At 41.1% G+C, this 24,507-nt stretch overlaps 1 protein-coding gene across 15 annotated transcripts in view; it reads right to left on the bottom strand.

Annotated features, from left to right (window-relative positions):
* RALYL (RALY RNA binding protein like) overlaps positions 1-24,507 on the bottom strand; it is a 548,770-nt gene that overhangs the window by 16,694 nt on the left and 507,569 nt on the right. For 8 of the 15 annotated variants that reach the window (XM_081496753.1, XM_081496748.1, XM_081496750.1 and 5 more), the window contains one exon: positions 20,473-20,645. The exons of 5 other annotated variants lie outside the window; for them this stretch is intronic. In XM_081496753.1, the coding sequence (XP_081352879.1) occupies positions 20,473-20,645 (173 nt within the window). Of the gene's footprint in view, positions 1-20,472; positions 20,646-23,262; positions 23,392-24,507 lie in introns of all 15 variants that reach the window. 2 more of the 15 variants (XR_014055712.1, XM_081496751.1) reach the window with 2 other exon arrangements.

Below are 24,507 nucleotides of genomic sequence, written 5' to 3'. Positions count from 1 at the left end.
CTAATTTTCACCTGGCTGTTAAACAAATGCAGTGAACACATTCACATGCACTTCAGTGTCTGGAGTCTTTACTGACACACGATTGTCCATTTAAAAATGGTAAGCTGTGAAAAGGCACCAGAGAATCTAATAGAATTTGCATATGATATGCCATGGTACACACAGGACGCTTTAGAAACCAGGACTAAGTCTAGTTAAAATTTTATGACTCTAAAATGATATTTCCATGGTTACAGGGCAATTTAAAAAATGCCCCTTCACAAGATGCAATTTGTATTCTCTATGTTTCCCCTAAACTGAAAGTAATTCTAGTTAAAATGATCCTTTAAAAGTCAAATGAAGCAAATCTACACCTACTAGGCAATCAGTGAATCATTTATTTCTCATGAGTGACTGACAGAAAAAATGGAAGCATTTTAACAAATATGTAATAAGCTTTGTTGAGCATACTCATAAGCACATGTGTTCACATATTTCAAAATTATTTTATTATTGAAATAATAATAAAATCATTTATTAAGTAAAATAAAATTATTAATAAAATAATAAAAATTCTTTTGATTCTTTTATTCTTTATATCATTTCCTCAAACTATTTTTATTTCTTAAGGATTAGTGAAAGTCATTCAGTCGTGTCTGACTCTTTGTGACCCCATGGACTATACAGTCCATGGGATTCTCTAGGCCAGAATACTGGAGTGGGTAGCCTTTCCCTTCTCCAGGGGATCTTCCTGACCCAGGAATCAAACCAGGGTTTCCTGCATTGCAGGCAGATTCTTTACCAACTGAGCTATCAGGGAAGGCCTTTATTTCTTAAAAATACTGTATATTTGTTTCAACAGTATCTTATAGTTTACAGAAAAAAGGTCTTTTGCCTCCTTAGGTGGGTTTAAGTTGCTGATAAAAGAAACTGAAGACAATGCGAACAGATGGAAAGATGTAACAGCTCTTGGGCTGTTAAATGACCAAGTGTCGGTCACTTAAATACTATTAGAATGACCGTACTATTCAAGGCAATCTAGAGCTTAAATGCATTCTTATAAAAATACCAAGGGCATTTTTCACAGAACTAGAACAAATAATTTTAAAATTCATATGAAAATACAAAGGACTCCAAATAGCCAAAGTAGTATTGACAAAGAAGAGCTGGAGAAGTCATGTTCCTTGACTTCAGACTATACTATAAAGTTACAGTAATCAAAACAGCATGGCACTGGCACAAAAACAGACACATTGATCAACAGAACAGAATAAAGTCCAGAAATAAACCAATAAACTTATGGTCAATTAATCTATGGGAAAGCAGGCAAGAATATACAGTGGAGAAAAGACAATCTCTTCAATAAGTGGTGCTGAGAAAACTGGACAGTTACATGTAACAGAATGAAATTAGAATATTCTCTTACAACACATACAAAAATAAACTCAAAATGAATTAAAGACCTAAATGTAGGACTGGATACTATAAAGCTCCTAGAGGAAAACATAGGCAGAACACTGTTTGACATAAATCCCAGCAATATGTTTTTGGATCTGTCTCCTAAAATAAAGGAAATAAAAGCAAAAATAAACAAATGGAACCTAATTAAACATAAAACCTTTTGCACAGCAAAGAAATCCACTGACAAAACTAAAAGGCAGCCTACTGAATGGGAGAAAATATTTGCAAATTATATCATTAATAAGGTATTAATATTCAACCCATATAAATAGCCTATTCAACTCAGCATCAAAACCAAATAATTCAGTTAAAAAATGAGCAGAAGAACTACACATTTTTCTAGAGAGGAAATGCAGAAGTGCCAACAGGCACACGAAAAGATACTCAACATCAGTAATCATCAGAGAAAGGCAAATAGAGCCACAATGAGATGTCACCTCACACCTTTTAGAAAGGCTGTCATCAAAAAGAACATTAATAAATGCTGGTGCGGACGTGAAGAAAAGGAACTCGTGTATACACTGTTGGTGGGAATGTAAATTGGAGCAGTCACTATGTAAGACAGTATGAAGGTTTCTCAAAAAACTGAAGACAGAGCTAGCATATACCTAGCAATTCCACTCCTGGTTTTATATCTGAAAAAACCAAAGACACTAGGTTGAAAAGAAACATGTATCCCAATGTTCACAGAAGCATTATTTATAGTTGCCAAGATGTGGAAGAAACCTAAGTCCCCATCAACAGACAAATGGATAAAGAAGATGTGATATGTATGTATTTAAGACAGAACAACATGCTGCCATCAGCAGCAGCGTAGACGGATCTGGAGGGTATTCGTGCTGTGTGCCTGCTTAGGTGCTCAGTCGTGTCTGACTCTTTGCGACCCCATGGACTGTAGCCCATCAGGCTTCTCTCTCCATGGACGTGTCCAAGCGAGGATATTGGAGTGGGTTGCCATTTCCTTCTGCAGGAAATCTTCCTAACCCAGACGTCTCTTGCATCTCCTGCACTGGCAGGTAGATTCTTAACCACCGCGTCACCTGAGAAGATGCTCTGCTAAGTGAAATAAGTCAGATAGAGGAAGAAAAATACTGTCTGATATCACTCATATGTGGAATCTAAAAAATACAGGAAACTGTTACCAGTGAGGGGAGGGGCGATACAGGGGTAGTGGGGAGACACACATTATTGGACATACGATAAGCTTAATGCAAAGCAAACAGACTTGAGTACACAATGGGGGAAGATAGGGTGAGACAAATTGAGAGAGTAGCATTGAAACATATACACTGCTGCTGCTGCTAAGTCACTTCAGTCGTGTCTGATTCTGTGCGACCCCATAGATGGCAGCCCACAAGGCTCCCCGTCCCTGGGATTCTCCAGGTAACAACACTGGAGTGGGCTGCCATTTCCTTCTCCAATGCATGAAAGGGAAAAGTGAAAGTGAAGCTGCTCAGTTGTGTCTGACTCTTCTCGACTGCAGTCCACCAGGCTCCTCCGTCCATGGGATTTTCCAGGCAAGAGTACTGGAGTGGGGTGCCATTGCCTTCTCCGAAACATATACATTACCACATGTAAAATAGAGAGCCAGTGGGAAATTGCTATATGATGCAAGGAGCTCAACCTGGAGCTCTGTGACAACCTAGAGGGGTGAGATGGGGTGGGGGTTGGAAGGGAGGTTCAAAAGAGAGGGGACATATGTATGCCTATGGCTGATATGTTGATGTATAGCAGAAATCAATATAGCATTGTAAAGAAATTATCCTCCAGTTAAATAAAAAAGATAGGCTCAGTGATGTACTGTACATGAGGAATATAGCCTGTATGGTAGAGTAACTGTAAAAGGAAAGTAGCACTTTAAAATTGTATAAAAATTTTTAAAAAATAAAAAAATTAGAAAATTTTAGTAGCTTTAAATATCACATATTTTTTAATACTAGTTTCATTAAAGGTAAAAATTTACAAAGCACTGGTTGATTACTGGTGGTTAATAGAATTCACTTTGTACTTATACTTCTATTCACCTTTCACAGGCCCTCTAGATTATCTAAAGTATCTATCATATTTATTTTCTTCAGAGAATTCCAAATAGACCTTTTAATTGGAAAGTTAAAATTTAAATAATGAAGGAGTGCTTAACAATGAACAATCAAGTAACCATTAATTGAATACTCTAGTGATTGTATTAATTTTATGGAGTAGGTTCAGATTGAAGAATATGTTTTAGAATATGTCTCGAACTAGAATGTTAGCCTCATTCTATGTAACATCAGATATGCAGATGACACAGCCCTAACGGCAGAAAGCAAAGAGGAACTAAAGAGCCTCTTGAGGAAGGTGAAACCAGACAGTGAAAAAGGTGGCTTAAAACTAAACATTCAAAAAACCAAGATCATGGCATCCAGTCACTTCATGGCAAATAGATGGAGAAACAGTGGAAACGTGACAGACTTTATTTTCTTGGGCTCCAAAATCACTGCAGATGGTGACTGCAGCCATGAAATTAAAAGACACTTGCCCCTTGGAAGAAAAACTATGACCAACCTAGACAGCATATTAAAAAGCAGAGACATTACTTTGCTAACAAAGATCCGTCTAGTCAAGGCTATGATTTTCCCAGTAGTCATGTATGGATGTGAGAGTTGGACCATAAAGAAAGCTGAGTGCAGAAGAATTGATGCTTTTGAACTGTGGTGTTGGAGAAGACTCTTGAGAGTCCCTTGGACTGCAAGGAGATCCAACCAGTCCATCCTAAAGGAAATCAGTCCTGAATATTCATTGGAGGGACTCAGGCTGAGGCTGAAGCTCCAATACTTTGGCCACCTGATGCGAAGAGCTGACTCACTGGGAAAGACCCTGACGCTGGGAAACACTGAAGGAAGGGGATAAGGGGACAACAGAGGATGAGATGGTTGTGTTAGGTAGTTAGAATAGGAAAGACAAAGTGGTGGCTAAAAGACAAAGAAAGGGAAAAGCCAGTGAAAATAGACCAAAGGAAGGTCCAAGGACTGGAGTGAGAACCTCAGGTGAAAGAAACAGCCCTCCTGGCTAGCCCAGTTTACAGAGGGCAGGCTCAGCAGGAGGAGAAAAAACATAAAAAGAGGAGCCGAGATTGAGCCTCTCTCTTCTCTGCTCGTTTTTTGGGTTGGCCCACCCTCATGCCGTGGGGATGCATTTTTGTTTGCTTGCCAAATAAAACTGAGCTGTAAGCAAGCTGTAACACTGGTCCGCCACTTCAAATTTTAGCTGTGGCAAGACAGAACCAAGGAAATTACATACCTCCCAACAGTTGGATGGGGCTTCCCTGGTGGATCAGAGGGTAAAGTGTCTGCTTGCAATGCGGGAGACCTGGGTTTGATCCCTGGGTTCGATCCCTGGGTCAGGAAGATCCCCTGGAGAAGGAAACGGAAACCCACTCTGGTACTCTTCCCTGGAAAATCCCATGGACCGAGGAGCTTGGTGGGCTACAGTCCATGGGGTCGCAAAGAATTGAATACAAGTGAGCGACTAAGCATGGGAAGCAATTAACCAGAATGTAAACTTCCACTCATCTACCTCCCCAGAGAGGTTTTTTCTTTCTTATTCACTTTCTCTTACCAGTGCTTAAAATGGTGCCTATGCATAATAATCATCTAACAGGTATTTGCTAACTGTCTGAATTAAAATGGCATGAATGGAAAAACACATATCTACACTCAACTATTTATATTTCATAAAGCTCAGTGTCACTGAGGACCCTCTTTCCAATAGTTTTTGCCCTTTGGGATTTGGGAATAATTTAAAGGAAGAGAAAGATAATTTTGCATCTTCAAATCTTATAAGAATTTATTGACTTAACGTTTGGCTAGATATCATGAGAACAACAGCATGGGTTTTGCCCTTTTGACATAAAAGTAGGCATTATGAGCAGACCACACAGACAGGCTCTTTTAGGAATCCTATGTTACCAATGAGTGTGTGCAATCTTACTCATCCTTAATGGAATAATGGTTATCGCCCAGTTAGCCAGAATAGGATGCGTCTTTTCCACAGATAAAACTTCCTGTGTGTGTGTGTGTGTGTATGTGTTTGATTCTTTGGATCGGAGTCTCTGCATTCAGACTGAAGACAGCTACTGAAGTCCAGATGCCTAGAGCCTGTGCTCGGCAACAAGAGGAGCCAGCACAGTGATGGTGATGCGAAGCCCCGGCACCGTGACTGGAGAGTGGTCCTCATTCGCTGCAGCCAGAGGCCCACGCAACAAAGACCCAGCGCAGACAAAAAGAAACCAATAAAACTTAAGAATAAATAACAAGGACAAAGGGACCAAATTCCCATCACCACTTTTCTTAGAGTGTCTGTTAGGAGGTCGAGTGAATCTGGATTCTTCTTCCAACTTCTGACACAGGAATAAATCTCAACAGGAATTAACCCCACTCTCGAATGTTTACAGTGTAGAGATATCTCTAAAATCATGGGCCAAATAACCTCTGGAAGTGAAATTGTTAGTTACTCAGTCATGTGCAACTCTTTTGCAACCCCATGGACTGCAGTTCCCCAGGCTCCCCTGTCCCTGGGATTCTCCAGGCAAGAATACTGGAGTGGTTTGCCATTTCCTTCTCCAGGGGATCTTCCCCACCCAGAGGTCAAACCTGGGTCTCCCGCATTGCAAGCAGATTCTTTACTGTCTGAGTCACCAGGGAAGCCTACATAATAATGTTGAATTTTACTTGAGCCCTGTGATCCTAAGAAACTCTGATGGTCAAGAATTCCACTCACGGCCCACCCACCCCCGCCAAACCCCAGTCACTATTTCACCCTTTGTGTTTTGGGAGATGTTTCCTGCAAAGAACCACTATGATTCTGGCAAGATCACTAATGTTTCCTTGTTTACCTATGACACAGCTAGACACAGAGGAATTCTTATTCTTGAACCCATAAATGATTAGCTAAACTGTTTTATCCTTGTTGATCAATGATAACAAAATTCTCGTTAACCAAACTTTGGATAAACTTCTCCCTTCTGGGACACTGAACTTTGGCCCACCATCAACCTGAGCCAATATACAGTCCCTCTGGAAGAATCCCTCCTGGAAAACAGGCTGCTCCCAGCGTAAAACATCACCCCATTACTTCCATTCACCCCATTTCCTAACATTCAGTTCTTTCTAGTCTTGTTTACCAGAGAAGGCAATGGCAACCCACTCCAGTACTCTTGCCTGGAAAATCCCATGGACAGAGGAGCCTGGTAGGCTGTGGTCCATGGGGTCGCTAAGAGTCGGACACAACTGAGCAACTTCACTTTCACGCATAGGAGAAGGAAATGGCAACCCACTCCAGTGTTCTTGCCTGGAGAATCCCAGGGACAGGGGAGCCTGGTGGGCTGCTGTCTATAGGGTCGCACAGAGTCGGACACGACTGAAGCGACTTAGCAGCAGCAGCAGCAGCATATACAGTGCAATTTTTTTTTGACATTAACTCTGTGGTCACTTTGGTGCTTATATGCATGTGAATGTATGAATGTTTACTCAAGAAATTGCACTTTCTCTTCTGTGTTGGTAGCCTAGGGTCTTTTTGTTGGCAGAATTGTTTTATTTCTCCAACAACTTTCATAACTAGCCTTTTGAAATCTGACAGCGTTAATGCTTCAGATTGCTCTATTTTCCTGTAGCACATTACGCATTACTAGAAAAACGGTGCTTTTCCTGTCTTTTTATACACTTAAGACTTATTTCTGGACTGCCCCTCATTTCCAAAGGACTTCAGTACCGTTCTATTCCCTTCATCTTTTGTTTCTCTCTGTATAGAAGCTCTGGGATTGTGAAAATATCTTATTTTGTTTGAGTCTATACTCTAGATTTATTATTCTGCCTCTTCACGTTAGTAGAGAGACCGTTTGGAAATTGCCTGTGTACCACAATACTTTTAACATCTCAAAATTCCTTAACTCTAGAGACCACATTGCCCTCCTGCTGAAGTCGGAATCACAACATCTAGTATACTTATCTGGGCATAGTTTAGGTTTGAATTCTCTGAAGTTTACTTTCTTATGAACGTGTAATTTTTTTGCTTTTTTGTATACTTTTGGGGCTTAAAAGTTGCAGATGGGGAAACTTAGTTTCTGTTTGTTTTATAGCTTGGTGTTCTAGCTTTCCTAACTAAATTTGGGTTACTTAAATTTGCATTTTTATCCCCCACGGAGGTAATAATACAAAATCATGGAAAACCAACACAGCAGAGTCAAGGCTGCCGGGCCGACTTTGATGTGCGCTGTTAAGCCTCCTGCTGCTCCTCCTCAGGGCCTTGATGGTGCAGGCTGCTGCCCGAAGGACCGAGGAAGTCTTAGTGAAAACTGCTTGCTCCTCTGCTTTGTATAAGAATCCTCTAAGTCACAGAGGGATCGCACACAAGTGTTATTTAGCACACAATACATAATAAAATGTACTTAAAAACGATAAGAGCACTCCCAGTTTGAGCTAATCTGAGGATATGTTTCTCCCTTTCTTTAACAAATACTCATTCACATTAACACGCGCTAAGCACCACACAAAGGAAAAACACCAAAGAAAATAGGCCCTGAGAAAATCACAGATCAGTGAGCCAGAAAGAAAGGAAGTCACTAATTATAACACAGCAAGTTAGGTGTGAGGACACGCAGACACCGGGGTGTAAGGAAGAAGAAACCCAGTGGTGTCCAGAGCAGGCTGGGGACCTTGTGCGGGGGGTGGAGTCGCGACATGTGACACAGGTCCTCAAGAGACCAGTCAGATGGCACAAAGAGTGTGGAAGGACATTCAAGGAAGGAGGGACAGCGTGTACCCAGAAGTGTGGTATAATGCGTCAGATATTGTCAAGTAGTCCAGAAGCCCTCTGTTCCGCCCACCTCACTCATCCCTATGTCCTCCCAGATGATGAAGGCTGGGTTATGCATGAGAAATCCAAAACCAAAAGAAACCATCCAGCCTGCAAGGGGTGGAAATAGATTTTTTAAAAGTAGTAGCGGCAATGAAGTGAGTGTACTAATAAGGTTCTGCATAGGTTGTAGAGGACTCAATTAACTCTGGGAATATCAGGAAGGTTTCCAGAGGCTATGGCATTAGGAATTTATTTTTATTGAAATAAAAATGAATTTTCACCAGAACAAGGAAGAGAATGACGCTTAAGAAAAGTCAGTCTGCGATCCTAACTTACATTTCAGGCAACTTCTATTTATATAAATGCAATCACACAGTACTCTTTTGTACAAGGTCTCTTTCACTAAGAATAATGCTTCTAAATTTGCCCACATTGTTGTACATATCAGTAGTCTGCTCTCTTTTATTACTGAGTAGTATCCATTGTGTGAATAGACCCCACTTTATATGTCCATTTTCCTGTTGATGAACTGTTTCTAGTTTTGGGGGTACTATGAGTAGAACTGCTAAAAGGTTCTTATTCAAGTACTTCCTAGACACACAGCTTCATTTCTTTTCAATGCTTAGGAGTTGAACTGCTGCCTCAATGATGTCTAGTTTTATAAGAAATTCCCAGACACTCTAAACGACTGTTGCACGGTACCTGCCTAAGCACACTGGACAGTTTCAGCACTCCATGCCTTTGCCAACATGCCAACATTTGATCCTACCTGTCATTTCTGGCCATTCTGGGGGAGGGTGTTTCATGTTACTTTATTGTTGGCTTAGTTTTTATTTTCACGAATACTAGTGGTTTTGGATGAATTCTTACATGTCTCTGTCTTCTTTGGTTAAGAGCCTATTCATCTTTCTTCATGTACTATGTGCTCTATCTCATGGGTCCTCAACCCTGGCTACCCATTAAACCATCTTTGGACTTCTGCTTGGGCCCCACCCCCCAAGTTTAATCTGATTTAATTGCTACAGCTTGAGCCCCCTTGTCACTGGGATTTATAAAAAGGTACACTTGGTAATTCTATGCGCACCTGGATTTGTAAATTCTGGTGCTGTAGTCCAGTGATTTTCAAACTATAAGTAACAGAATCACCTAGAGGGCTTGTTAATACACAGATTGCTGAGCATCACCTCCAGAGATTTCTGATTCAGGGAGTCTGAGTTAGAGCCTGAGAATGTGCTTTTCTGGAAATCTGCCTTTCTGAAACGTTTCCACGTGATATGGTGCTTCGGGTCCTGGGATCACTCACTGAGAACCACATCCCAAGAGACACTGAAGTCAAGCCTTTCCTCTTGGTATTTTCTGTTGGTAATGCCATCTAAGCCTTTGTTTTCCTTGTACAAGCTTTTTCTTTAAGAACCAAACCCCAAATATGTCTCAACCTTTGCGAAGCCTGTCCAGATCCATTTGCTCTGTCATTTTACTTCCCATACGCAACTGTCCTGATGCAAGGGATAACTGTGCTTGTCACACTATTTTGTTAATATTTGTTTATTTTTTCTGGTTACAGCACATTCCTCTCTTACCCAGTGAGCGCACTATGGAATCAGAAGCCAAGCCACTATGCCATGTTCTCTGACTCTTCACCAACTAACAATATCTGGTACATTACTGAGTTTCCATTATTTCATTCACAAATTTCTTGGTTCTTTTAATGCGTGAGTGGCTGGATGACCACAGGAAATGTGATGTATAAGGCTTCTCACATGCTCGGACTCTTCAAAACCACAACTGACCATCTTTTAAATTAAATTGGTGGCCAGATCACATGAGCCAGAGAACAAATCTATAACAAAAACTAAAATAAAAGCCATATGTCACTGTAGGCTACAGTTAGGATTATCTTTCTTTTTTTAAGTCATTAAAGGACTTGGAAACGAATTCTTTTGAATTGAATAAGGAAGCAAGTACAAAATCAAAGAAAAGTTTTACAAGATGAAAACAAAGTATAATTCTTCTCAGAATATTACATTTGTTTCCTGAAGGCTTTCTTATCAAATAAGAAGTGCTTTCAAACAAATTTGACTCTCTAGAGACTTTAAAGACCTAAACTTCCATATGAAAGACTATGTTGCTAGAAATTCTGTAATATTTTATTGAAAGCTTCACTTGCAAAATGAGATGGCAGCTATAATATTAATAATGATAATAGCTGCAATTTGCTTCTTAAATTGTGTTGGAGACAGTGTGAAGTGTACTTCATGAATTGTCTCATTTAATCCTTACTAGAGCCTTATGTTGTTCAGTTGTTCAGTCCAGTCTGACGCTCTGAGGGCCCATGGACTGCAGCACGACAGGCTTCCCCGTCCTTCATCATCTCCCTGACTTTGCTCAAACTCATGTCCATTGAGTTGGTGATGCCATCCAACCATCTCATGCTCTGTCGTCCCCTTCTCCTCCCGCCTTCAGTCTTTCCCAGCATCAGGGTCTTTTCCAACGGGTCAGCTCTTCACATCAGGTGGTCAAAGTACTGGAGCTTCAGCTTCAGCATCAGTCCTTCCAATGAATATTCAGGACTGATTTCCTTTAGGATGGACAGGTTTGAGATCCTTGCCTTAATTTGTTCAGTCATGTCTGACTCTTTGCGACCCCATGGACTTCCCGGTCCTTCACTGTCTCCCAGACCTTGCTCAAACTCAAGTCTGTTGTGTCAGTGATGCCATCCAACCATCCCATCTTCTGTCGCCCCTTCTCCTCCTGCCCTTGCCTTATGAAGGGATATTATTATTCCACTTTCATAGGTAACAATGAAAAAAAGTTAAAAGAACTTAAATAATGTGTTGAAGGCCAGTATTCAAGCCTATTTCTATGGAGAGTTGCCAGATAAATTATAGGAAGCTCAGTTGAATTCGAATTTCAGATAAATGATATTTCTTTTGTTACAGGTATATCCTCATGGAATATTGGGAACATAATAAGAAAACTATTCATTGTTTATCTGAAATTAAAATTTAACTGGTATCCTATGCTTTGAATTGCTCACTCTGGACAATCTACTTCTATCTCACTCCAGAAAAACTTGCATCAGACCGCTAGGTTACATGCACCTTAATTCTCTCTTGCTGCTGCTGCTAAGTCACGTCAGTCGTGTCCGACTCTGTGCGACCCCATAGACAGCAGCCCACCAGGCTCCTCCATCCCCGGGATTCTCCAGGCAAGAACACTGGAGTGGGTTGCCATTTCCTTCTCCATTAATTCTCTCTTATGTACAGGTAATTCTTGACTTACATGCAATTGTGGCAGAAACTTCCAACATTTAACAGAACCTCAAGCGCCCTGTACTATGTGGATTCCATTTTGCGGATCTCCACGAAGGGGGCATCCCACACGCGCTGTGGGCAGATGCTGGGCGCGGGGTGTGTCTGGGGGTGAGTGTGCCTGCTGCGGGCTGAGTGGAGAGAGCTCAGAGCAGACCAGAGAGGGAATGGGCCTGACGGTGCAGGGTGTGGGGATTGCTGTGGGGACCTACGGTTCTCCTGTGAGTGAGGTGGATGGGCTACCAGAGAGCTTTAAACAGAACGACCTGGCTTAAGTTTAACAGGACCACACTGACCACGGCTTAGGGAGGGACGAGGGTGGAAGCGGGGAAGCAGGGAGCAGCGGCAAGTATTCAGGCAGCAGCTCAAGAGGCTGCTTCCCACGAACTGTTGGCCTTCAAAGATTTTACTGGCTCAGGCTTCAAGCTCCGGGTGGTAACGTCTAATGTGGAGCGGGAGGGAGGGCTATCGTTCTCCCAGTTTTAGTTTGGAATCCAGTGTGGCTTCACACAGAGGCCTGAGGAGACCCGGTTCCAGGCGCACCGTGTGGGTGCTGCATCTTTGGTGAGGACTAGGCGGCCCTACTGCCAGAGTGACATTCCGTCACAAAGGCGGCAGCAGAGGCTGCGGCGGCAAGATGTGCTCTCAAGGGAGGGCAGGGGAAGGGCGGGCGGCAGGAGATGCACTCCGGCACAAGGCTGGGACCCTCCCGGGGTCCCCGAAACGACCCGGAGAGACTGGGCTGGGCTCGCGCGGCGAGGTCCTGCAGCCATGCGAGGATGCATGTGATGCTCTTAGACGTCTATTGATAACTTAACTGGGATCTAACCTACACCTAGAAAGGCATGGAAGCCCTCAGGGTAACAAGATTAAATGAATGAGGCTAAACACACATGCAAAATACAAATGCCCTACAACAAAACTGCAAGCAAGTAGCAAACTTTTCACAGAAGGTCTACTCTGGGCTATGAAAGACATAGATAACCGGCTTGTCCAAAGTCATGAAGATCTGAACTGCTTCTGACAGACTGAAGACAAAGTTCAGTTTTTAACAACCCAGTCAGCTAGCCTTCCAGGGAAAATGAAAGTTTGCCCTAATGGGCTAAGCAGAGTTCTTCAGCTAAAATTAAAATGATTGAAATCAAGGGAGATGCCAAATAAACTAGTGCGAGAATCACTTTGAGGAACATTTATTACAGAAAGGGCAGAGGAAGAGGCTGGATTCCAAGGTGGGACACCAGAGCGGAAATGTCAGCCTAGCACACCCTTTATCGCAGATCAAAGGCTTAGCCATAGCCTATTTCTCTTGAGTAGTGCTGTTCACTTAGCTGTCATGGCCCTGGCCATTTGTACCTCAGAAGCAGGTCCTGCATGCTGTACACACACACCAGGACTGGTCATCCTATCCCTGACTCCTTCCAAATTATGGGTGGAAACTTTCTTTCTGTCATTATCTGTGGTCAGGAGGATTGGGAAGACAGCCTATGGTGGAGCGCCAGAGTTCGAGATGAAGGTCTTGAATACAGACTCAAATCAAAGGCTGAGTAAACAGTTTCTTGCTCCCTTGTGGTAAGTACCGCTAACTAGCTCACCTGGCACCACCTTCGGGAATGTGCCTCCCAAATTCTTGTTTGTCCTATAGTCAGTGTTTAGTCCAAATGACAAAACCAAAAAGAGACTGCAGCATGGAGGATATGGGGGACCATTCAGGTGAAGGATTTAATTAGGAAAGGAACAGAAAGTTTCAAAAAGAAGGAAATGTTTTCAGTCCAGTTCATAAGGATAGACCAAGAATATTGATTAAAATGCTTTACACATTCCAGTTTTTCAACGGTGTATCAGAATGCCTGCTTTGAGTTCTCGTCAATTACAGCACCGGATTTGCGGTCCACACCTTCCCAAATGTGCACAGGAATTCAATAGCTTGTATGCCCAGGTGACTCACTGCTTAGCTGAATATTTTGTTAAATGCTGAAAGATGTACTATAATGTAGCACTCAACCTGCATACCTAAGTATGAGACTAATCAGCTAGGTAATTCTACTGGGGATTCTTACTAGATTTGCCTGATTTGACTACACGTAGTCAGCAGAAGTAATTACAAGTAGAATTCAAAAGAGCTCAATTTCTTTAATGCATTTAAATGTTTGCCCTGTCTACAGTTTCCTTTGGGATTTTATGTCACTCTGTCATTTCAAACCTCAGACTGATAAAAGTACAGATTCCTGGACTCTTCCCCAGATAATCTTTATTAGCATTTTAAGAAGCACCTTAGGCCTTTGGATATAAGTCGACCAAAAACTTTGCTTTGGAAAACACTCATCAGACTCTCAACGTCTCCTGAACGAAGCTGACAGCTTGTGATGCCCTCAGATGCACACAGTCCCCTTTCTCATCCGTCTTCTCTCACACACCGGGGGAGAGTTCATTTGGCCTTTGAAATTAGCAGGGCACAAATCAATTCTGAATATTCACTGGAAGGACTGACGCTGAAGCTGAAGCTCCAGTCCTTCAGCCACCTGATGTGAAGAGCCGACTTACTGGAAAAGACCCTGATGCTGGGAAAGAGTGAAGGCAAAGGGACAAGAGGGTAGCAGAGGATGAGATGGTTGGATGGCATCACCGACTCGATGGACATGAGTTTGAGCAAGCTCCAGGAGATGGTGATGGACAGGAAACCTGGGGTGCTGCAGTCCATGGGGTGACAAAGAGTCAGACACGACTTAGCGACTGAACAACAACAAAGCCCTCACGTCTCTATAGAATTTCCATTTCGGCACTGATTACTTCTTTATGGATTATGTCATTTTATATGAAAGGGATTACAACTTTGCTGGATATGGAAAAAGTAAAAGAGTTCGAAAGGCAAGTATATTATTTGTGAAGTTTTTAGTAGTTTTATAAAAAAAATCTACTTAGCTATCTCTCTGTCTCTGCATCCATGCTCCTACCCCCCACATAATATGAAACATCTAATGTATTTTGGACATTAAATATACTTTCCGTAAAATGATCTAAAAACGATGAAGGGTGACTTGCATATTCTTTCTGCGTGTTAGCAGGGGCTGTTCCTTAACTCAGCATCCTTTGGGGTAAATTTCTAATATTGCTTCTGCCAGGAGCCTTTGTTGACTTCCCAGGTGTGTGTGGTCCCCAGTTGTAAACTGAATCTTTCATATGGGTCTTATCATGACACACCGCTTGGTATGCTTTTCTGGTAGCCTTTATCCTCAGTTAACTCACAGCCTTCTTGAGGGAAAAAAATACGATTTCCTTCATTATTCCCATAGCAAAAATCTTATTAGTGGTCAATCAATCAATATTTGCTAATGGATTTTTTTTTAGAAATGAGAATGGTAGCAGTTTGATAATGTATGCACAATGTGGCAATCTAGAGTTCAATTTAAAATATATTCAAACCTTAACTTACAGGCACTAATGAAATATATGGGCATAGATTATTGTAGAGTCACAGATTTTCAGCCTTGGCTGACTTCTCATAAATTATCAAGTCCAAGTCTATTACTTTTACATAAGGAAATCAGTCTTCTCTAGGCACAAGCTACTAGAGTAAAAGAACCATTTACTTAAATATTTCATTTTACAAAGAAGCAATAATTCTAGTTATCTGCACAGCTTTTGTAGCACCTGGTTCACACACAAAAGGCACTTAAACATAGACTGAATGGATTGCTTAATGGAAATGGAATCCACTAACTGGATATTTAGATCTAGGCAATGTATGGAGCCAGTGTTCATGCCGTCAGCTTTTCACAAGCCCTGAAAGGGACGCCACCACTTATGGCTGCCCTCTGACACATGTTGCCGGATCTCCCCTGCTTGAGATACAAGTCTTGTTTCCCCTTCATTTTAGATTTTCTCTGAGCAGCTGCCTAAAGCACATGGATACCAGCTCTTGTTTTTAGTTACAACTATAATCACTAAAAACCTAATTATTGATAGACTGTATTCTTGCTGAATCTGTCATCATACCTGCCCTTCAAAAAGAGAAGATATATGTCTTTCCTTTCCAGGAACCAAGGATGACTCAGATCATGTGGTCTGGAAAAGCGAGAACAGTAGAACAGGGAATCTTCTCTTGGCCAGTTCCTAGGAGTGACTCCCCAGTCTCTGTTTAGACCACAGGACTGAGTTTACTCAAGCTCAGTCATTATTTTCCAAGTCTTAGAAACAAAAGGAGATACTGGAGATAGTATCCTTACCTCCCATTGGCTAAGTCCCCCAATATAATGCAGAGGTGGAGGAAGAAAACCCGAGACCCTCCGGGCAGCAAGAGTTCTAATCAGTTACCTCCTGTGTGTTTAGAGCCTAAACCAAACACCACGGTTTGGCTTTGTTCCCTTGGCTGCATCCTAAACCCTTGACCTTCAGAAATGGTGTTCCTGGAACACAGATTCACTCAGAGGAAAGATCAATCGATTTTAGAAATTTCCAATCTAACTCTGTTATTTGCAAATAAAGTTGAGAGTCAGAGAAGTTACACTGAAGGTGAATCGACTGGATCAGACAGTGACAGATCTGGGACTAGAATAGGCCTTGCTGTCTTTTTCACGACAGCTGGCATTTTCTGTCTTCCTCTTACTTCTATCTGATATTTGGAGTGATCTCACGCACATGTAGACGAGCCATCTTGTGTCTGAGCCTCTCGCTTTCTTGAATTCTCCCTGACTCGGGGACTTTTCCTCTGATCCCACTTCCATCAGCCCCTCCCACGGACTTTCTCATCATCTAACTGTCAACATCTCTGAAATATGTCAGTCTCTGAGGACAGCCATCACTTTTCTCTTGTTTATTTCCTCTTCTTTCCTCTTGTCCGTAACAGTGTAGGGGCTTCTGTTCACTCTGTGCCTCTGCTTTCTCCTTCTCAGTCCCCCGCTCTGTTCCCTGACTTCCCTGCTCAGGTTCAATTCCATGACTTCTCTAGTTAACCACTCTTTTTTACTTATGTCCTCAACTCTATTTATTGTTTTTTGCTTGATTTGTTTGACAACAATCCAACTGATAAAATCCGGTGGAGAGAACCCCACGGCTATGCTGGCTGATGCCTCCGTAACAGCGGTTCTCCCCACACTGTCAGCAGAAGCACCACATGAGAACCTGTTAGAAACGTGAATTCCCAGACACACTCAGTGTACCGAGTCAGAGACGCTCGGAAGGGGACACAGCAACCTGCATTTTAACAATCTGGAATGGGAGTTAACAAGCTCCAGGTACTTCTGATACACCTTAAAGTTAGCAAAATAGTACTCTAATTCTTGGTCTTTAACCTCAACTAGCTATGAACATTAACCATCAATCTTTATATATTTTCAAATTAGTGGTCTTCTATGCTTTTCATATTAGCTTCTTCAAATCTTCTCAATTCTCCTCAAATCTATGATAATGCCCATCTCTCCTCACTCTGTGGAAACAGTGACAGGCCTTATTTTCTTGGTCTCTAAGATCACTGTGGATGGTGGCTGCAGCCACAAAATTCAAAGACTCTTGCTCCTTGAAAGAAAAGCTATGACCAACCTAGACAGCATATTAATAAGCAGAGACATCACTTGGCCGACAAAGGTCCATGTAGTCAAAGCTATGTTTTTTTCCATACGGATGTGAGAGTTGGACCATAAAGAAACCTGAGCATCAGATAATTGATGCTTTTAAATTGTGTGCTGGGACTCTTGAGAATCTCTTGGACAGCAAAGAGATCAAACTAGTCAATCCTAAAAGAACTGAACCCTGAATATTCATCAGAAGGACTGAAGCTGAAGCTCCAATACTTTGGCCACCTGATGTGAAGAGCCGACTCATTTGAAAAGACCCTGATGCTGGGAAAGATTGAGATCAGGAGGAGAAGGGGACAAAAGAGAATGAAATGATTGAATGTCATCACTGACTCAATGGCATGTCCATTGAGCACAGTCAGGGAGATAGTGAAGGTCAGGGAAGCCCAGCATGCTGCAGTCCATGGGATCACGGAGCTGGTTACAATTTAGCGACTGAACAACAACTCACGCTTCACAGGTAATCACCTTCTGACTTATAGTTCATGCTTGAATGCCCTTAAGGACCTGCCACCACATCCTCAGACTTAATACAGTTTGTTGCAATGAAACAGTGTCCCTCTTCATGTTGAAGGTCAGCCTATACATACATCTACATCCTAGATTCCTTTCCTATCAGCTGCTGCTGCTGCTGCTGAGTTGCTTCAGTCGTGTCCGACTCTGTGCGACCCCAGAGACAGCAGCCCACCAGGTTCCGCCATCCCTGGGATTCTCCAGGCAAGAACACTGGAGTGGGTTGCCATTTCCTTCTCCAATGCATGCATGCATGCTAAGTCGCTTCAGTCATGTCTGACTCTGTGCGACCCCATAGACGGCAGCCCACCAGGCTCCGCTGTCCACAGGATTCTCTAGGCAAGAATACTGGAGTGGGTTGCAATTTTCTTCTCCAAGATTCACAGCTGTTAAGTAGTAAAGGCAGATTTTGATCTCCCTGGGTTCCAAAGCCTTTATTTTTACCACAGTTTGAGGCAAAATGATCGTACAGTATCACCTAACTATATGGGTGCAAAGACTAATTTTTTTCACCACTCTAATGCAGTGCTCAAGGCTTAGGAGGTAATATGTTCTAGGGGGAAAAACATGGGCTTTTTGCCAGACCAGGGTAAGAATTCTAGTTCTGCCACCTATTAATAATGACTAGCAATTAACATCTCTTAAGTTTTTATTTCATGATATGTAAAAGAGATGACAGTATCTCATGGGGATAGCAAAAGAATTAAGCGAAATAATGAATTTAAAACATTTTGGACAGTTCTTAATAACAGGTAACATAAATTCTCTGGCACACAGAAAATGTGTAATCAATGTAAGTTCCCAGCACCAGGGACTTTCTCCATTTTTCCTCACCAAGTTCTCTCTCTCACTTTCTCTCTCTCTTTCCTGGACTCTTCCACCCAACTTCATCATAATTTAAATTCACACACTTGGGGATTTTGATTTGAAATATGATAAAAAGCACTGTAGATTTTAAGCGAAGGAGCAGCATTGTCTGGGTTACAGTTTAAAATGACTTTTATCCTTCTTGTGCAGAGAATGGATTGCATGGGCTGAAGCAAAAAAGATCAGCTTAGCTGTACCAGAGATGTAACTAGCTTTGGGCTACGATTTGGAGGTAGAATTAATGGGGATAGGTGGGACAAATCAAAAGTAATCTTAGTCTTTTTGGTTTTCAACAGCTGTGTGGATGATGATGCTATTTACGAGGATGAGGAAGACTGGAAAGGAATAAGATGGCTGGAAAAATCAAGAATGTTTCTAGCATGTTAAGTTTCAATTGCTCATTGAACAGCTCTGAGGAGACAGGCATCTAGTCGAGTCTAGAATTCCAGGAAGACATAAGAAGTAGAAATGTAGATTTAGAAATCTTTGGCCTATAAATAATACTTAAAGCTCTGGTATTTGATGAAGTTACACTGGTAAAGTGTGTAGAGAGAGAAGGTGGCCCATGACAAAGCCCTGGACTACTTCGCTATTTAAAGTGGGGAGATGGAGGGAAACTTTCTAGCACAGGTGAGTGCGAATGAGCAATTGGTATTCTGAGAAATTCTCCTAAACAGTTTCCAGCCAAATTCCACTGAGGGGTAAATTAAAATAAGAACAGAGAGGCAACCGTTAGTAATGACATCATGGCAGCATTCTGAGACCTCCATAAGAGCAGTCACACTGAGACAGAGACAACAAAAGTCTGATTGGAATGGGTTGAGGAACTTGTGTTGGTGGATGAAAGTCCTGCCTGAGGAGAAGCAGAGAAACTCTTCAGCCTTTCATTCCAGTCCCCGCTCAACAGATTCCAGAAATCAAAACAGTCCTAAAAATAGGTACTTAAACCCTTTAAACTGAGGCAGACTTTTGTAGAAATAAGAATGGTGGTTAAAGGCTCCTATCTCAAAAGCTTAAATAAAGGTACCATGCAATTTAAACAGATTTGGAATGTTAAAAAATCAATATAGAATTCCATAAATGAAATAAGGAAAGGGTACTTACCATGCTAAAACAACAACCACAGCAAAATTACCTCAGTAACAATAGGTATTAAAACAGATTGGAATCTGATATCACCTAGGATTAAGTCAAGTTTAATATAATCAGTCCATATATATTTGAGAGTTGGCAGCGCACACACACACACACACACAGACGCTTGCCTTCTCATCATTTGTATTAGTCAGTCCCTTAAAGATCGCATGTTTAATTTCATGGCTGATAAACTATCAGAAATAGCATCCTCATCAGCATATATCTACCAAGTCCCTGGTGTGTTTATACAGGAAAGAACATCTGGAAATGAGCAGTATAATTATTACAACACTGAGAAAATAAAACATGTGAAGAATCAAGTCTTAAAACTCATGAGAACTGGTGGTCAAGCAGGACAGGCACCGAACATGATAAACTGGCCTCGCGCTGCAGGGTAACCTGAGTGAGCAGCGGTACAAAGGACTGCTGACCATGTAACTATAATCACCATCAGAGAGGGACACTGTTAACTGAGGGGGGCCGCGTGCCTTCCGGTAGATGGCTGTTTTATTGCCAGGATATCATTCCCATGTACAGCTCGTGCGTAACGGCTCAAACGCAAGGTTCCTGTTGTGACGAAGCACTCGAGAGAGAGAATTTTTCAGTTGAGACTGTAAACACACTCAATTCCAACCTATAATGTTCTTGCTCGTTCATTTTTTCCCTCGTATTTTAAATTAGCAAAAGGACATTGAGCACTTATTATGTGCAGAGCACTTGTGTGGCCTTAAGCGTGTGCACAGGAGGAAGAAAGCCGCGCCCGAACGCACGGTCGCGGACGCGCGGGGACTGTCTCCTACCAGCTCGTGGGCGCCGTCCTCCTCGAAGTCCTCCTCCACGCCGTCGGTCAGCTCCTCGCCGTCGGCGTCCGGCGCTCCCTCCGCAGGCTCCTCTGCGGAGTGGTCTGCGTTCTCGGACACACACTCATCCTGGATCAGCTCTAGACTCGCTTCCAGCTGCTTCTTCTGAGCTTCTGGGGGGGAGAAAGCAAATGACTGCTACCTTGGGGTGCTCACGAGCCATTTGGATAAACCGGGAAAAAGCAGTCTATGAATGGGTAAACTGTACAATTAAGGGTGCGAGGAAGACAAAGTCATATTAAGTTAAGGTCGAATTAATTCAGCTGTGTAAATTACGTTTATATACAGGCATGTATTGACATGTAAGTATATTACGTGTTACGAAATTAGCAAAGTTTGGGGAATCCAGAGGGTCCCTGTATACAAAGCAGCAGAGATTTACGTAAACAGATGAATCTTTCTGGCTACATATAGTCCTTTCTGATAAGGATGCTTTCTCTGAGGAGAAAATACAGCAACAAAAAAGGGGAACATCAGATAAAACATAGGACTTGTTCACTCAAGGAAGGAGGACGAAGAAAGCTCATTGACAAGTTCAAACCCAAGTGAAAAAGACAAAAATTTACTGAGGAAAAAAGTACAAAGGAGATATGCTGACTGTCAGACAGCATGACTGTGTGAACAATCCTTTGATATTTTATTCTAAATTTTGTTGGTAGATGTGATTAACTGCAATGGTTAAAATTCTGGGGTTGGAGAGCCGGGTTCAAGGTCGAGCGTCATCATTCACCAGCTTTGTGATTCTTAGTGATTAACCCTCCTTGTGCCTCAGTTTTCTCACCACACAATCAGGACAGATACAGCTTCAAGTAGTGGGTCAAAGTGCTTAGTATAGTGATTTGCAAATAATAAGTGCTCAACAAATGAAGCTAAATTCTACATTAATAGAATTCTTTCTAATACCAGGGTGTGTGCATTCCATTAACAGAAATTTGCCCAAGTGGGAATTATGCAGACAACAAAATAATTATTTTCCCTAGTGGTTGGTTTTCATCTCTTGTGAAAATGTCAGGAAGCATCGAGTACTGAGTAAATGACATCATTCTTCCGTACATCCTTCTCTTTTTCCCATGTGAACGTAACTACCCCTAAAGCGGGGTGCTTTTCACTCATTTTGACTATTATTATTTGATCAGATGATTACCCCATTATTTGCTTTGAGTTTTAAAAGATGTTACACTTTGAGTTGGCTTATATTTTATCGCAGTAAGGATAGTTTATAGGGCCAAAATATTTTGGAGTATTCATTCCTGGACTCTTTCATAATATGAGTTAAAAAGAAATAAGCATTGTAATATACATTTTGACTCAGCACAAATCTTTGCAAATATAAATAATATGTAAATCAATAAGTGGATAAACATTGTGTACAAATAAGCAGAGATCCTCTTCTATAAATAATTTAAAATTGCAATAATAGTTACTTATATAAATACAGGTGTAACGTCAAGGAGATATGTGGGTTCAGTTTGACCATTGCAATAAAGTAAATATCAAAATAATGCAAGTCACATGAATTTTTTGGTTTTCAGTACATATAAAAGCTATGTTTACACTATAGTCTATTAAGGGTGCAATAACATTATGTCTAAAAAACAATGTACATACCTTAATTAAAAAATACTTTATGGCTAAAAAATCATAATCATCATCTGAACCTTCAGTGAGTCATAATCATTTTGCTGGTGGAAGATTTAAATATTTCAAGAAACACCAAGATGAGACACAAAGACATGAAGTGAGCAAACGCTGTCGGAAAAATGGTGATGATGCCTCTAAATGAGTTCTTGCATTTTAGATCTTCAAATAATAAAGTTTATGTATTGAAAACAAGACAGAAGTGTTGTGCCGTGGCCCTGCTGCAGAGGACAGAGTGCTAGTTCCAGCTGGGTCACTCACCGGTGGAATTACACACAGGGGACTGAGTCTGTTTTGGCTACTTGGTCAGGCCATGCAAACATATTAAGCTGACCTTTCCTCAATTACAAAAAAGCTTTCAAAATAATATGTAGATTATGAGGATTAATGAAGTTTATATTTGGGAAGTGTTTTGCAGACTATGGAGGACAACATAAATGTGTATTGTTACATACAAAAGGGTATGCTTTTCCTTGTGAATATGTTAAGATAACAATAACAAAATCAACAAGTCTGAAATAAGAAGCCTGATAAGGTCAGAGAATAACAGTGAAAAAACCTGTGGGATTGAGGTTGTTCAGAAGAAAAAAGCTGACTGATTCAACCAAAGCTAAAAATAATCAGTATAGGCATTTTAAAATGACAAAACCTTGGCACTTTCTCTTCACATTTACTTTACATGTATAGATGCAGACTATATACTCCTTCATAGATTTTTTAAATCAATTTGTTAGCTTCAGATTTTTCCATGTAACAATATAATGATGTAAACTCTGTTTTGAAAGCTATACATTTTATCTTCATTTGTATATCTGAATATTCTGATGGAAGCAAGTAGCATAAATTCTCCCTTTTTCTCTGATGTCTAAATAAATTTTAGCATAGAAAGTCCTATGATCACTACAAAGTGGTTACTGTTAAAGCTAACCAAGGTTTTTTTGGTAAATCTAGGAAATTATTTATTATTTTATTTCCAAATAGGGAAATAGTTTTAAAAAAAAAAGTTTAATCTAGAGAAAATAACCTAAATATCTGGATTAAAAGGAAGGTAAATTAGGCAAGAGATACAACCAAAACCATAGTGAACTTAACTGTTACTGAAAATTGCGAGGTTTTATTCATCTCATCTCTCTTCTCGTATCACTGCTTTCTGCAGTTCCAGACCTTTAACTGAGGCTGACCAAGCCACACACATATGACTAGTACCCGCTGAGAAAAAAACTGTGATGAAAAACAGAGTTACATATAATCCACTCCTGATTATCTATATAATCCCACTCCTGAACATATATCCAGAAAAGATGAAAACTCTAATTCGAAATGATACATACACCCCAATGTTCACAGCAACGTCACTTTCAATAACCAAGATATGAAAGCAATCTAAGTGTCAGATGAATGAATAAAGAAGATATGTCTCACACACACACACACACACACACACACACACACACAATGCATGGATGAATGGATAAAGAAGATAGGTCACACACACACACACACACACAATGCAATATACTCAACCAGAAAAAGAATGAAATGATGCCACTTGCAGCAACATGGATGGACCTAGAGATTATCACACTAAGTGATGCAAGTCAGGTAAAGAAAGACAAATGTATGATATCACTTATATTTGAAATCTAAAAACAGTACAGAGGAACTTATTTACTGGGTTAGACAAAAAGTTTGCTCAGGTTTTCCAGTAACATCTTATGGAAAAACCTGAACTTTTTGTCCAACCCAATACAACAGAGAAACAAACTCACAGATGGAAAAATCTGTGGTCACCAGGAGGGAAAGGAGGGGACAGATAAATCAGGAGTAGGGGATTAAGAGATATAAATTGTCACATTTAAAACAGATGAACAACAAGGATTTACTGCATGGCACAGAGGACTATATCCAATATCTTGTGATAACCTAAAATGGAAAAGAATAGAAAAAAGGATGAATCATTTTGCTGTACACCTGGAACTAACACTATATTGAAAATAAACTATATTTTAAATTTTAAAAAAAGCTACGATGGGCAGACTAGTGAGAGCACAGAAAAGCTTGGAGTCCTCCGGCATTAATCATGTCATATACTCCTCTCTGTCGCGTCTGTGTCATGATACCGTGGACGGCTCCTGGATTTGCTACTCTGTCTAATCTTCTGCTCTTTCTCCTAAGAGAGGTTTGTACTTATCACTTGATGCCCTTACTTCTAGCCGCTTTGGGTCACTACGTTGCTTGTTCAAATGCTCCGGCTCTCAAATCCCTGTGTTGGCATTTTAAGACCAAAAAAAAAAAAGAAAGAAATGAAGGTTTGGGATTGGATAACTATTATTTTAT

The sequence above is a fragment of the Giraffa tippelskirchi genome, chromosome 6, assembly GCF_054371585.1.
Source record: "Giraffa tippelskirchi isolate mGirTip1 chromosome 6, T2T-mGirTip1v1.2.pri, whole genome shotgun sequence".
NCBI lineage: Eukaryota > Metazoa > Chordata > Mammalia > Artiodactyla > Giraffidae > Giraffa > Giraffa tippelskirchi.
The sequence above is the reverse complement of the archived record's forward strand: the minus strand, read 5'-3'. Positions and strand labels throughout refer to the sequence as shown.